The sequence below is a fragment of the Arachis ipaensis genome, chromosome B01, assembly GCF_000816755.2.
Source record: "Arachis ipaensis cultivar K30076 chromosome B01, Araip1.1, whole genome shotgun sequence".
Taxonomy (NCBI): domain Eukaryota; kingdom Viridiplantae; phylum Streptophyta; class Magnoliopsida; order Fabales; family Fabaceae; genus Arachis; species Arachis ipaensis.
Window position 1 is genome coordinate 127,615,638 of NC_029785.2, and position 12,592 is coordinate 127,628,229.

Below are 12,592 nucleotides of genomic sequence, written 5' to 3' on the forward strand. Positions count from 1 at the left end.
CTGAAGTCAGAGACTAGGTTGCTTCAGCTCCGATCTGGCCTTCAAGTTTTTGCAAATCTCAGACTAGCCACTGTCTTCCCACATGTACTAATCAGCTCTTGCTGCTTCTTCTCACATGGAAATAATCTGCATGCCTTTTTATTTGTGCTGGTTATCCTCTAGTTAGTGGATGCTTCAACCCTTAAGAAAGAGGTTGTTGAAGGTGTTGATCTCATGGTTGTGAGGGAACTCACTGGCGGTCAGTCCTCCTTCGGTTCCCCGCTCATTATACTGAATTTCTAGTTGTTGTCCCCTGATTCATAGGGTTAAATCTTCTATATGAATTATAACTTGCTTGTGATTTGTGAGTGAAATATAAACAAAAAGCTATGGTTGCAATAGAATTCGTCAAGGTTGTTGACCTTGGTTGAATACTTAAGTGGAAGAGAATTCATGTGCACTATTTGATTACAGATTTTATTATTATACAATGATTCAGAATAGTCGATTGAGCCAACACATGTTGTGAAAAATATATCCAATGATTCAGAACTTTCACAATTGTTTGATGTGAGATTATGTTGGAGGGGTTTCTTTCATAAAGAAGGATGGAAAAAAGATTGTGTGGGAGGGACATCTAAGTTAATGTGTTGCTTACAGTTTTCACTTTTTTTTCTTGGTTTCTCTGAAGTAGCTTGTAGTTTTCTTGGTGACTAACTTGATGTTTGGATTGTGTTATGCAGAAGCTGGTTGGATGCAAACAAGTTGGTGAAGAGATACTGAAGTCAGTTGAATCACACATTCCTGTTGCTGCAGTTTGATATGTAGACCAGACCAGTTCATTTCAGTACCTGCTTTGGCTCGGAGATCTCTATTTTCTGGTGGGTGATAAATGACTATCAAAACCGAAAGAATTTGCCTATTCCAGAATTAACCACACATCAGATCCAAAACCTCTCAAGATGGCAAAAGTCCACCACCTCCAGATCCATCAAAATATTCCAAAAGTTCACATTTTGTGACCAATCCATCTTCAGAAATGCCAAAAGCCAATAACCAGAGCAAAGAAAATATATCTCCTACCAACCCCAGCAAAGGTCACACGCCACTTTTACCATATGCAATAAAGGCCATTCTTTTGGCTTCTTTGGTGAAACGTATGATTATAGTGACCAGATCCACCCAAAAGTCATTTTTGACATGTACTGTTTCCATATTTACTTCATGTTAGAGCTTCTGTTAGTTACTTTTGCTGCATTGGCTAGAACCATGGGGATGAAAGGGTTGTGGAGTGAGAGGTCTGTGAGACGAGAGAGGAAGAAAGGGCGCGATGAAACTGCCATGGAAGAAGAAGAAGAAGAAGAGGTATGGGATGATGGGCATGAAAGTAGGGATGCATACGGCGTCGTTTTGGTCATTAAGGACCAATTCGAGCACCAATTCCACGGAAGGACTTAATTGTCACAGAATTTACATGGTGAGGGATCGAAATGTATTTTCCAATCTTGAGGAATGAAAATATCCGCATTTTAAAAGGTTAGGGACCTATTTGTCCTTTACCCTATTTTTATAGGACTTTAAAGAAAGGAAAATACTTGTACAACAAAATTCAGCCTTTGATCAGCCTTTAATATTATTTAATTATTTTTTAATTAAAACATATTCCTATTTTTTAGGATACCCATTTATAATTAAGATTAATTTAAATTTTAAAAACTAAAATTTCTCTAACTTCCTACCCACTTCATAGTTAGTTATTATTTCCTTGTTTTACGTTTCTTCTCTCTTTGTAACATAGTTTTTTCTTTCTTCTATTCTACTACAATATTCCAATTTGTATCTGCAAAAAAAAAAAGAATTCAAAGTCAGTGAATTTAGAAAAAAATTAATCCCTTACTTATTATACCTTTGATAAAATGCAGAATCTGTTTTACGACTTTGGTCGAATATAATTATATACACAAACTAAAATATTTTCAATTGTAGTTTCTTTTGTAGTTTCTTTTTCAATTGTAACACATCTAAAATTATTAAGTTATACAAAAAATATTTTTAAAACACATCCAAAATCATAAATCTAAAATTTAAATTTAAACATTAAAAAAATAATTGTAACACATCTAAAATTATGAAGTTATACAGAAAATATTTTGGAAGATATTTTTGAAATACATCTAAAATCATAAATCTAAAATTTAAATTTAAACATTAAAAAACAATTGTAACACATCTAAAATTATGAAGTTATACAGAAAATATTTTTGAAACACATCCAAAATACAGAAATCGCACATACAAAAATAATTTAACATTGCAATATATATGAAAATCTCTTCAGACCATTTTATTCGATTTTTTGTTTCAAAAATTTATACAGAATAGTAAAAAAAAGTAACGGTGTCAGCGACCCAACCAAACCTTAGTAAGTTTTCGGCGAGGTTGATGCGGACTAAAGAGGAGGAAGGTGGCGACGAAGATGAGTGTTAACGAAGGGGAATGTGGCGTTGTGAATGAGTACCGAGAAGGAGGAAGGCAACGTCGAAGATGAGCGCGGAAGATGAAGGTGGCGCGGATGAACGACGGCGGAGGATGAGTTCTCGATGTGCGGCTCTAAATTTTCCTTGTGAGCCTCTGGTTTTCCACGACTTCTTTGCTTTTTTGAGAGTTTTGTACAGATTTAGTTAATAATTAATTGGTTTAAGGTTTATTTTATAATTTTAAAATCAAAATTTTGAATTTTGAATAATTTGATTTTTAGATATATTTTTAATTATAATATATTAATAATTAAATATATTAAAATTGAAATAGAAATTTAAAATTTAAATTTTAAATTTCAGTTTTATTTAGTTTGTATTTTGGATATGTATTTAATTTTAAAAAGACAATAAATCTATTCATAATTTTTAAATGTGTTTGTTTTAATTTTTTTAAATTATTATAATAAAAAGGCTGAATATTGTACCATTTTTAAAGGATACCTAGTTGAATTGTTAAAGAAATAATTGTTGCAAACTTTTTATACATGCTCAACTGCAATAATTAGCTTATTAGACCTACTTACAAATAGTTAGTGAGATCTAATCCAACAAATCCTCTTCTTTTTTGGTAAGTGTAACTAATTTTGGGCTATAGAAATCCTCATTAGTGTACTCACATTCCAGAGTTCGTTCTTAGTCCTTATTGAATCAAAGTAAATTCTTCTCAGCCTTACATTACACGAAAGAAACGAAAATTTCGTCTACAATGACAAAGATCAAAACATGATTAGTAACATCAACTGTTCTCACTATCACTGACAGGCTCATAGTTCTAGCCCCATCCCCTGTTAGCAAAGATACTTTGGAAGGTGACAAGATCGAAGAGGAAGAGATTTTAATGGAATATGGAGACGGATCTTCCTAGGAAACGGATTTAGAATAATCAAGTTTGATTTTATTCTAAATTAATCAAAACTCGTGGTGTCTTTTTAAGTATAAGTTGGGCCAACGAATTAAAGTAGTCTTAGATCGTTAAGCACTGTTGTTAATCACGATTTTAATTCTCCTGGTAATTGGCTGATGCTGCGAACTCAGGTTCAGCTGCCACTTGGAGTACAAAGGAAGATGGACGAACAATGGAAAGGAATCTCTTCTCTCTCTCTCCACACACATATATATACAACGCAAAATGTTGCATTGAAGCAGAAGATAAGGTGCAATGAAAATGAAGTCCCTCTTATATCCGACCCTGTTGTCATTGCTGCTTTGGCACGTGGCGGTGGTATCAGCTGCAAGGCTGAACATGGCTAGCGATGAATCGGCCTTGGTTGCCATGAGGGAGCATTTTAACTCCTTGGATCCCAACAATGTGCTCGCAAGCAACTGGTCCAGCAGTACCTCTGTTTGCAACTGGATTGGCCTCACCTGCGGCTCTTCCCACCGCAGAGTAACTGCCTTGAATCTCTCATACATGTCTCTTGATGCCACCATCCCTCCGCATCTTGGAAACCTGTCATTCCTTTCTCGCCTGCATCTTCCCAACAATAGCTTCCATGGTCTGAGCATCATCAACCTTAGATTCAACAAATTCACTGGAAGTATCCCCTCCTGGTTTGAATCTCTACGGAAACTAAAACACCTGTTACTGGCAGGCAATAGTTTCACTGGCACAGTCCCACACTTCCTGTTCAACATGAGTTCCCTGCAATCGCTTGAACTTCTTGAAAACAAGTTTTGGGGTCCCTTACCTTCCAACATTTTCTTGTCTCCTTCTTTGCAATATCTGTATCTTACTTACAACCAAATTTCAGGAGCTATCCCTTCAGCTATCATCAACAGTTCGTTACTGCAGGTTATTGACCTCGACTACAACAACCTATCCGGACAACTGCCGGAGCGCATCTTCCACCATCTTCCAAACTTGAAAGAGCTTCACGTGACTAGTAATACCTTATCCGGTGAACTTCCACGCAGTTTGTTCAATTGCAAGCAACTGCAATATTTATCCTTATCCTACAACACCTTCGGTGGAAACATACCATCTTCCATCGGGAATTTAACAAGCCTCAATGAGATCTATCTTGGCTATAACAATTTCAGAGGTATCGTATGTTATGCCAATATGACTCTGCGAATTGAGTTTGATTAACGTTATCATTGTTTATACAATTTAACGTATCACATTGTTCGAATGTTGTGCCAGGTGCGATACCAAATGAAATTGGTAATCTACGTAGTTTAGAGATTCTGAGTCTTCCTTTCGCCAATGTAAGTGGCTACATTCCGCCATCAATCTTTAATATTTCTACCCTACGGGTAATTACTGTTAGTAGAAATCATTTATCAGGCAGCCTCCCAGCAAGCCTAGGCTACATGCTTCCAAAACTTGTTGAGCTGTACATGGGGATTAATTATCTCAGTGGAAGAATCCCAAGCTCCTTGTGCAATGCCACTATGCTTAATAACATAGATTTGGCTTACAATTCATTTTCTGGATACATTCCAGACATTTTTGGCAGCTTAAGAAGTCTCCAGCTGCTCAATCTTGGAAAAAATAATTTGACAAGTGATTCAGAGCTAAGCATTATAAATTCTTTGACAAATTGTAGATTTCTCAAAAAGTTGATATTTTCTGGAAATCCATTGGATTCTATTCTTCCAATATCGGTAGGAAACCTTTCTACTTCTCTGGTTGACTTGAAACTTCGGGGTTGTTCAATGAGAGGCACCATTCCAGCAAGTATTGGCAACTTGAGCAGCTTGATAAACCTTGACCTTGGTACTAATAATTTTGTTGGAACCTTTCCTACTAGCATAGGGAAATTAATAAAGCTACAAGGCTTCTATTTACATGACAACCAATTGGAAGGATTTGTTCCGAATCAATTGTGTCAACTAACGAGCTTGTATCAATTTTCCCTTAAAAGAAACAAATTCTCTGGCCCTATACCTTCTTGCATAAGCAATCTTACCTCATTGAGATGGCTTTGGCTTGCTTCAAATAAATTCAACTCAATACCTTCCACCGTGTGGAAGCTGTTCGATTTATTGCTTTTAGACTTATCTTCCAATAATTTAAGTGGATATCTCCCATTAGATAGTGGAAATCTAAAAGCCATAAGTTGGATTTATTTATCAGGAAATCAATTTTCAGGTAGCATCCCAAGAAGCCTCAGCAATCTTATGAATTTGGTTCATCTTACCTTAGCAAGAAACAAATTTGAAGGGCCCATCCCAGAATCATTTGGTCGTATGGTAAGTTTGGAACAACTTGACTTATCAGAAAATAACTTGTCTGGTGTCATTCCGAAAACATTGGAGGCACTTGTGTATCTGAAATATTTCAATGTTTCTCACAATAAGTTAAAAGGAAAAATCCCGGATGGGGGACCTTTTGCAAACTTCTCAGCTCAGTCGTTCATGGGGAATAAAGGATTATGTGGTGCTCCACGTTTCCATTTTTCGGAGTGTAAAATTGAAAAATCCCGAAAATGGAATGCACATATTGTGTTGACATATATTTTACCTGCAGCAATAGTTGCCACCCTTCTTGTGGCATTCCTTTGCATCCTAAAATTCCGGAAGCACAAGGTGGTCAACAATTCAGAGGTGGATCAATCGGGAGCAAGATGGAGAAGAATATCATACTATGAAATTCGGCAAGCATCAGATAGGTTCCATGATGGCAACTTGCTTGGTGTAGGGAGTTTTGGAAGAGTGTATAAAGGAGTACTCTCAGATGGGACGAATGTTGCAGTGAAAGTGTTTAATCTGGGGCTGGAAGGAGCATTTAGGAGTTTTGATGCTGAATGTGAGATATTGCGCAGTGTCCGCCATCGAAACTTAACCAAAATCATTAGCAGCTGCAGCAACATGGACTTCAAGGCATTGATCCTAAGCTACATGCCTAATGGGAGTTTAGAGAGGTGGCTACACTCGGAACACCATGGCTTGAGTATGATCCAGAGGCTAAACATAATGATAGATGTTGCAGAAGCAATGGATTACCTGCATAATGGTGGTTCTGTACCAATTATACACTGTGATTTGAAACCCAGCAACATATTACTAGATGAAGACATGGTTGCCCACGTGACTGATTTTGGCATTGCAAAATTGCTGAGTGGGGATGACTCCATCATGAATCTCATGAATCTAGCCACAATAGGCTATATGGCCCCTGGTGAGTTTCTTATTTAATCTTATGCTTTATGTAATAAACCTTGATAGCAATCAGCTATGAATCTAATAAAATTTGTTTTGTTTTCCACTTTGTTGTTTTTTTTCTTATTTTGCAGAATATGGACTTGAGGGAAGAGTGTCTAGGCAAGGTGATGTGTATAGCTATGGAATTTTACTTATGGAGACCTTCACACAGAAAAAACCCACTGATGAAATGTTTGTGGGAGAGTTTAGCATCAAAGAGTGGGTGAAAATGTCGTGCCCTAATTCACTACTTGATATCGTTGATGCAAAATTATTGGTGGAAGAAGGAGAAACAGATACTAAACAGGACTGCTTGTTGTCTATAATGACTTTAGCTCTGAATTGCTCAGCTGAGTCTCCGGGTGAAAGGACAAGAATGAAAGACGCTATGAATGCTCTTAAAAAGATTAAAAGATTACTCTTGAACTAAAATATATGCTTTAGTGTTAGGCTCAATTTACATATTTAGAATCATTTTTAGAAGTTCTTGTAACCCCTTTTGATTAAGATGTAACTTCTCATTTTAACCAAATTGACTTTTTTTTTTTCGCGGATATTTTCGTTCTCAAGGATTGGAAAATACATTCATGTCCCTGACTCTTCCAAAACGCGGACAAATTGACCCCTCCGTTAAAGTGACTCCGTTAGACTCAACGGAAAACGTTGACATGGCTCCCGTGGCGCTGACCTGGCCGTTACGGGAGCACACATGGCATGTAGTTTTTTAAAACAGGACATATTAGTCCTCTCACACCAAAACGTGTAGCTTTTCAAAACAGGACATATTAGTCCTCCTAACTCAAAACAACGTCATTTCACCAAAACCCCCAATCTTTCACATTTATGAGCCCAAATCCTTCCACAAATCAGCCACCTCCAACCCCAACCACCTCATGTGCCCCTGACTCCCTCTTCCACCACCACCTACTCTGCCCCTCCTCTCCTTGCCCCATCTTCCTCCCTCTCTACCTCTGCCCTTTTCTTCTTCCTTCGTCCTTTTTTCTTTCCATTCTTCTTCCTCGGTCCCTGCCTCCATCACCGCCGCACAGCCGCGCCTCCGTCAGCCACCATCAACGCCGACGACCTCCTCCTTCCTCTCGCACCAGCACCGCTTCCAGCAATAACCCATCCGGTGAGGCGGATCCAAATTCCTGCGGCGGAGACACTGTCACCGGCCAGAATCGCAAGTTCTGTCCGCTGCCACTTACGCCGCGATTGCAGCAGAGTTCCAAGTCCCGGTCGAGCCTGCCGCCCCTCCAGCCGCTTTCGATAGCCCGGCGGAGCCTCGATGAGTGGCCGCAGGCGAGCTCAGATGACATTGGGGAGTGGTTGCCCCCACAGCCGCCGTTGACCACCGGTGGCGCCATGAGAGGTAACCCTGGTGAAAGGTTGAAACTTGATCTCTCCTCAATTCAGATGAACAATGATAGGAATTGCAATAATGGCAGTAATAGTAGTGGTAATAATAATAGTTGTAACAATAATGGTGTTAGTGGACTCTTGAAGAGGGATAGAATTGCATTTTTTGATAAGGAGTGTTCAAAGGTTGCTGAACATGTTTACCTTGGTGGTGATGCTGTTGCTAAGAATAGGGATATATTGAAACAGAATGGAATCACTCATATCTTGAACTGTGTTGGTTTTGTGTGCCCCGAGTATTTTAAGGCTGATTTTGTGTATAGAACATTGTGGCTTCAGGATAGTCCTTCAGAGGATATTACTAGTATCTTGTATGATGTGTTTGATTACTTTGAGGATGTTATGGAACAAGGTGGTAGGGTGTTTGTGCACTATTGTCAAGGTGTGTCTAGGTCTACTTCGTTGGTGATTGCATACCTCATGTGGAGAGAAGGACAGAGCTTTGATGATGCTTTTCAGTTGGTGAAGGCTGCAAGGGGTATTGCCGATCCGAATATGGGGTTTGTTTGCCAGTTGTTGCAGTGCCAGAAGAGGGTGCATGCAGTTCCTCTTAGTCCTACCTCTTTGCTTAGGATGTATAGGAAGGCTCCACACTCGCCTTATGATCCTTTGCATCTCGTCCCCAAAATGTTAACGGATCCTTCGCCTTCCGCATTGGACTCCAGGGGAGCTTTTTTTGTACATATTCCCACTGCAATATTTGTTTGGTGATTAGAGGAAAGTGGGCTGCTATGATGTTGATTATGAAGTTTTTCAAAAAGCTATTGTTGGAGGTTTTGTGCCACCATTTCCATCATCAGAGGATAAACATGAAACCCATCTTCTTGCAAGAGAGAGTAGTTGGAGTGCCTTAAGGCGTAAAGTTTTCTCTTCTCATATGAAGGAGATTGTCACAGCCCCTAAGTCATCCCTCTCAAGGATTTATTCCGATTTCATGTTGTGTATTCATTCAACAAAAACTTCATCTCCATCCTCATCATCTATATCATCATCTTCGCCCTCGTATCATCATCTAATGGGAGTAAGGGAGTGAGAAAGAGAAGAAGACGCGAAAAGAGAGGAAGGAGGAGGTCGCCGGCGTTGATGGTGGCTGACAGAGGCGCCGCTGTACGGTGGTGATGGAGGCAGCGGCCAAGGAAGAAGAATGAAAGGGAAAAAGGACGAAGGAAGAAGAAAAGGCAGAGAAATTCGAAACAGGATTGGGGGAGGTTACAAAAATGGCGTCGTTTTTGTCTCTAGGGACTTATATGTCCGGTTACGAAATGCTCCAGGCCTCCGTTACGGCCACCTCAGCGCCACCTCTACCAGCTCATCCTTTTCCGTTCAGTGCAAACGGCTGAATTCAACGGAAGGACATAAATATCCACGTTTTTCAGGGGTCAGGGACTTGAATGTATTTTTTATTCCTTGAGGACGAAAATGTTCGCGAAAAAAAAGGTCAGGAACGAAAATGTCCTTTATTCTTATTTTTATTTTGGAGTGCCATACACGATTTGCTAAAATATGGTGGCTTTTGTTTAAATTTCCTTGGTATAGGAGCCATTATGCTTTAATGGTTAATAAATAAATATTTTTTAGTTTAATTGATAATATTTTTATAAATAGAATAATTTTTGTATTATATAAAAATAACAACTTTAATATATATTTTTTATTGTTTTAATCCTATTTCTATTTTTTTGTTATGGTATCAAAACACTTAGAACTTTGTTAATATCCATTAATAGTGAAAACTCTTTTTGAAGTAAAAGAGCTCAACATAATAAAGTAAAACAACAAAATAGAAAAAAATTTAACAGCAAGTATAATAATTTAACACATGGTCATTTCTGGCATTACATCAACAACCGTTAGGATCAATTCTAATCCACTCTTTGTAATTCATAAGCGACCTATTGATAACTTCCGTTATTCCTGCTTCTTAACTTCTAAAAATTTTGTTATTCTTTTTCATCCATATATGCCAAAACCCAATAACAAAGCTCTCGCAATGGATGACAACACTTTAAATCCTTCTCAAAATCCAAACCGTCCTTACTATATACATCCTTGTCAGAGTCCTACATCAATTCTTATTTTTTCAGTATGGCTTTTGACAGGTTCAATTTCAGCTTCTCCTACAAATGATCCCCTCTCTTCATCTTGGGAAAGATGCAATAACCTAGTACTTTTTTGGTTCTTTCACTCAATATCTCCCTCAATCACACAAAGTGTTATCTATCTTACCTCTCCTTCGTCTGTTTGGCAAGATCTCCACAATCGTTTTTCTCAAGTAATACCACGGGAGTTGGTTATCATTCCCATGGGAATTAACGGATTAAGTAAGCAATAGTCAATTAATTATTCTAGTCAGACAATCAAAATTTAGTTTTTAGAAAGCTTTAACATAAACAGTAAAATAGGCAAAAGTAAACAATGAATACTGAAAAGATGATATGATTAAAAGAGTTAAGATTTTAGAGATGTCGAGACTTAACCAATATTTTTCACCTTCTACATTGATCATGCAAAGATACATCTATGGCAAATCATTAATAATCAAACATCAATCTCTTAATAATTTGATTTCTCTTTAACCTAATTAATCATTAATTTCTTAGTCAATTATTTAAGAAAGTATAAAGTATCGTTTTTGTCTCCAACGTTTGGGGTAAGTCCTAAAGTTGTAAATCTTCCTATTTAAACCCCAATATTTTAAAATTGGCTCAATGTTGTCCTGCCGTTAGAGATCCGTTAACAGAATTGACGGCCAGATAAAATTGAGACGATTTTGAAACGTTAGGGACTTAAATAGGACAAAAACGTTGGGGACAAAAATGATTCATAGAAATAAATTTTAATTTTATCTTTCAATAATATTAATTTTTTACGGTACATAATTATTCAATTATTTTTCAATCACGTCTAAGTAAATTACAGTTAATCACATTACTTTCATTCTAAATAAATTTATTTTTTTTATAATTTTACTCTTAAAAATTTTTACTCATCATGAAATATTTGTAGAATGACTAGTACATAAACTTGCGAAAAAGAAAAAAAAATGATACACATACAATAAAGTATAAAGTGTATCTTTTGTCTCTAATGTATCAAAATTCTTTAATATTTAATTTAGTTAAACTTTATTTCTAATTTTATTCTTCAATAATATCAAATTTTTGCGGTAGCTAATTATTCAATTATTATTTTATTTTATTTTTAATCATATTATTTTTTTCTAAGTGAATTTATTTTTTATTAAGAGCAAAATTAAAAAATAAACAACAATGCTAGGGAACCAAGAGGGTATCAGCCAAAAACCAGTCAAATGCCTCTGGGTGAATCTAAAACCTCTACGTGGATGGTGCTTATGTTAGGCATTAGAATGTTTCTTTTATTTGTAAATTGGATGGTTCTGAATCTATTTTTTGAATTATAAATAAGTTAACATATATGGATGTTTCTTCTGCTAAGTATCATAATGTTTCTTTTTCATACTAAATGGATGTTCTTTTATATATTTTTTGAATATTTTTGTATTGCAAATGTGAATATCGTTATTTTTTTAAGAATTTTATAGTTTTTTTTAAATCTTATAAATATAAAATATAACTGAATATTTCTTTTGTTAAGCATTAGGATGTTTTTTTTCATATTAAATAAATATTTTTTTTTTATATTTCTGTAATTGTTTAAGAACAACTTGTGTTCCACCACTCCTTCCTTATCCTTGAAGTTGAACCAAGTGCAAGGTAAAGACCGATTGGATGCGATGAAATCGCGATTTGACCGATTCGAAGACTTGTGCCTATAAAAACCTTCCTCTCCTTCGTTCTTTTCGTTCTTTCCTTTCCAAAGTTTGATGAAAGCTTCTTCTCCGAATTCGAATCCGAACCCGAATTTTTTGACTTGGAACGAACAATGGCCGTTCCTGGTTGTGATTATGCTTCTTTCAAGGTGAAGGACCTTCCAGATCTAATTCTGTTTTGTCGATCAGGTGAAATCTACACACTATTTCTCAGTGTGTGCCAGAAAGCCTCCTTGGTTGATGGTATCATAGTGAATACCTTCAATGATTTGGAATCAGAGGCCATGAGAGCTTTACACAAGGGTTCTCATCCTTCTCGTTCTATTTTTTCGGTTGGACCCATCGTTGCTCAACCCAACCAAAACCAAGATGAGAAGATTCATGAATGTGTTGCATGGTTGAACTATCAGCTATCGAAATCTATGTTGTATATATGTTTCGGGAGTGGTGGAACACTCTCTCAGGAGCAAGTGAATGAGATAGCATTTGGATTGGAATTGAGTGGACACAAATTCTTATGGATATTTTTAGAGGTAGGTAGGTTAATATGGAAGAGAAGAGTAATGTTTTTATAAGTTTTGATTAGGTTTATTTAATCAGTTTAAAATTTTTTTAATTTTGAATTTAAAAATTTAAAATTAATTATTAATAATTATAATTAATTGAGTTATTCACTTTTTGGCTGATTAGACACTTAGTTCCTATACTTTTCCAAAAA

General features: G+C 36.6%; 3 protein-coding genes across 3 annotated transcripts in view; all 3 read left to right on the top strand.

Annotated features, from left to right (window-relative positions):
• Window positions 3,685-12,592, top strand: part of LOC107613605 (putative receptor-like protein kinase At3g47110) — an 18,039-nt gene continuing 9,131 nt past the window's right edge. Inside the window, exons 1-2 of the mRNA XM_021112008.1 lie at window positions 3,685-4,561; window positions 4,663-6,574. Of these exons, the coding sequence (XP_020967667.1) occupies window positions 3,685-4,561; window positions 4,663-6,574 (2,789 nt within the window). The remainder of the gene's footprint in view (window positions 4,562-4,662; window positions 6,575-12,592) is intronic.
• On the top strand, window positions 6,614-7,180 carry LOC107613613 (probable LRR receptor-like serine/threonine-protein kinase At3g47570). The gene is made up of 2 exons (XM_016315703.2): window positions 6,614-6,642; window positions 6,758-7,180. The coding sequence occupies exons 1-2, from the start codon at window positions 6,633-6,635 to the stop codon at window positions 7,093-7,095; spliced, it is 348 nt and encodes a 115-aa protein (XP_016171189.2). The 5' UTR covers window positions 6,614-6,632; the 3' UTR covers window positions 7,096-7,180.
• Window positions 7,509-9,132, top strand: LOC107613621 (protein-tyrosine-phosphatase MKP1-like). The gene is given in 2 exon segments (XM_016315715.2): window positions 7,509-8,791; window positions 8,793-9,132. Coding segments are annotated over 2 exon segments (1,608 nt in total). The 3' UTR covers window positions 9,118-9,132.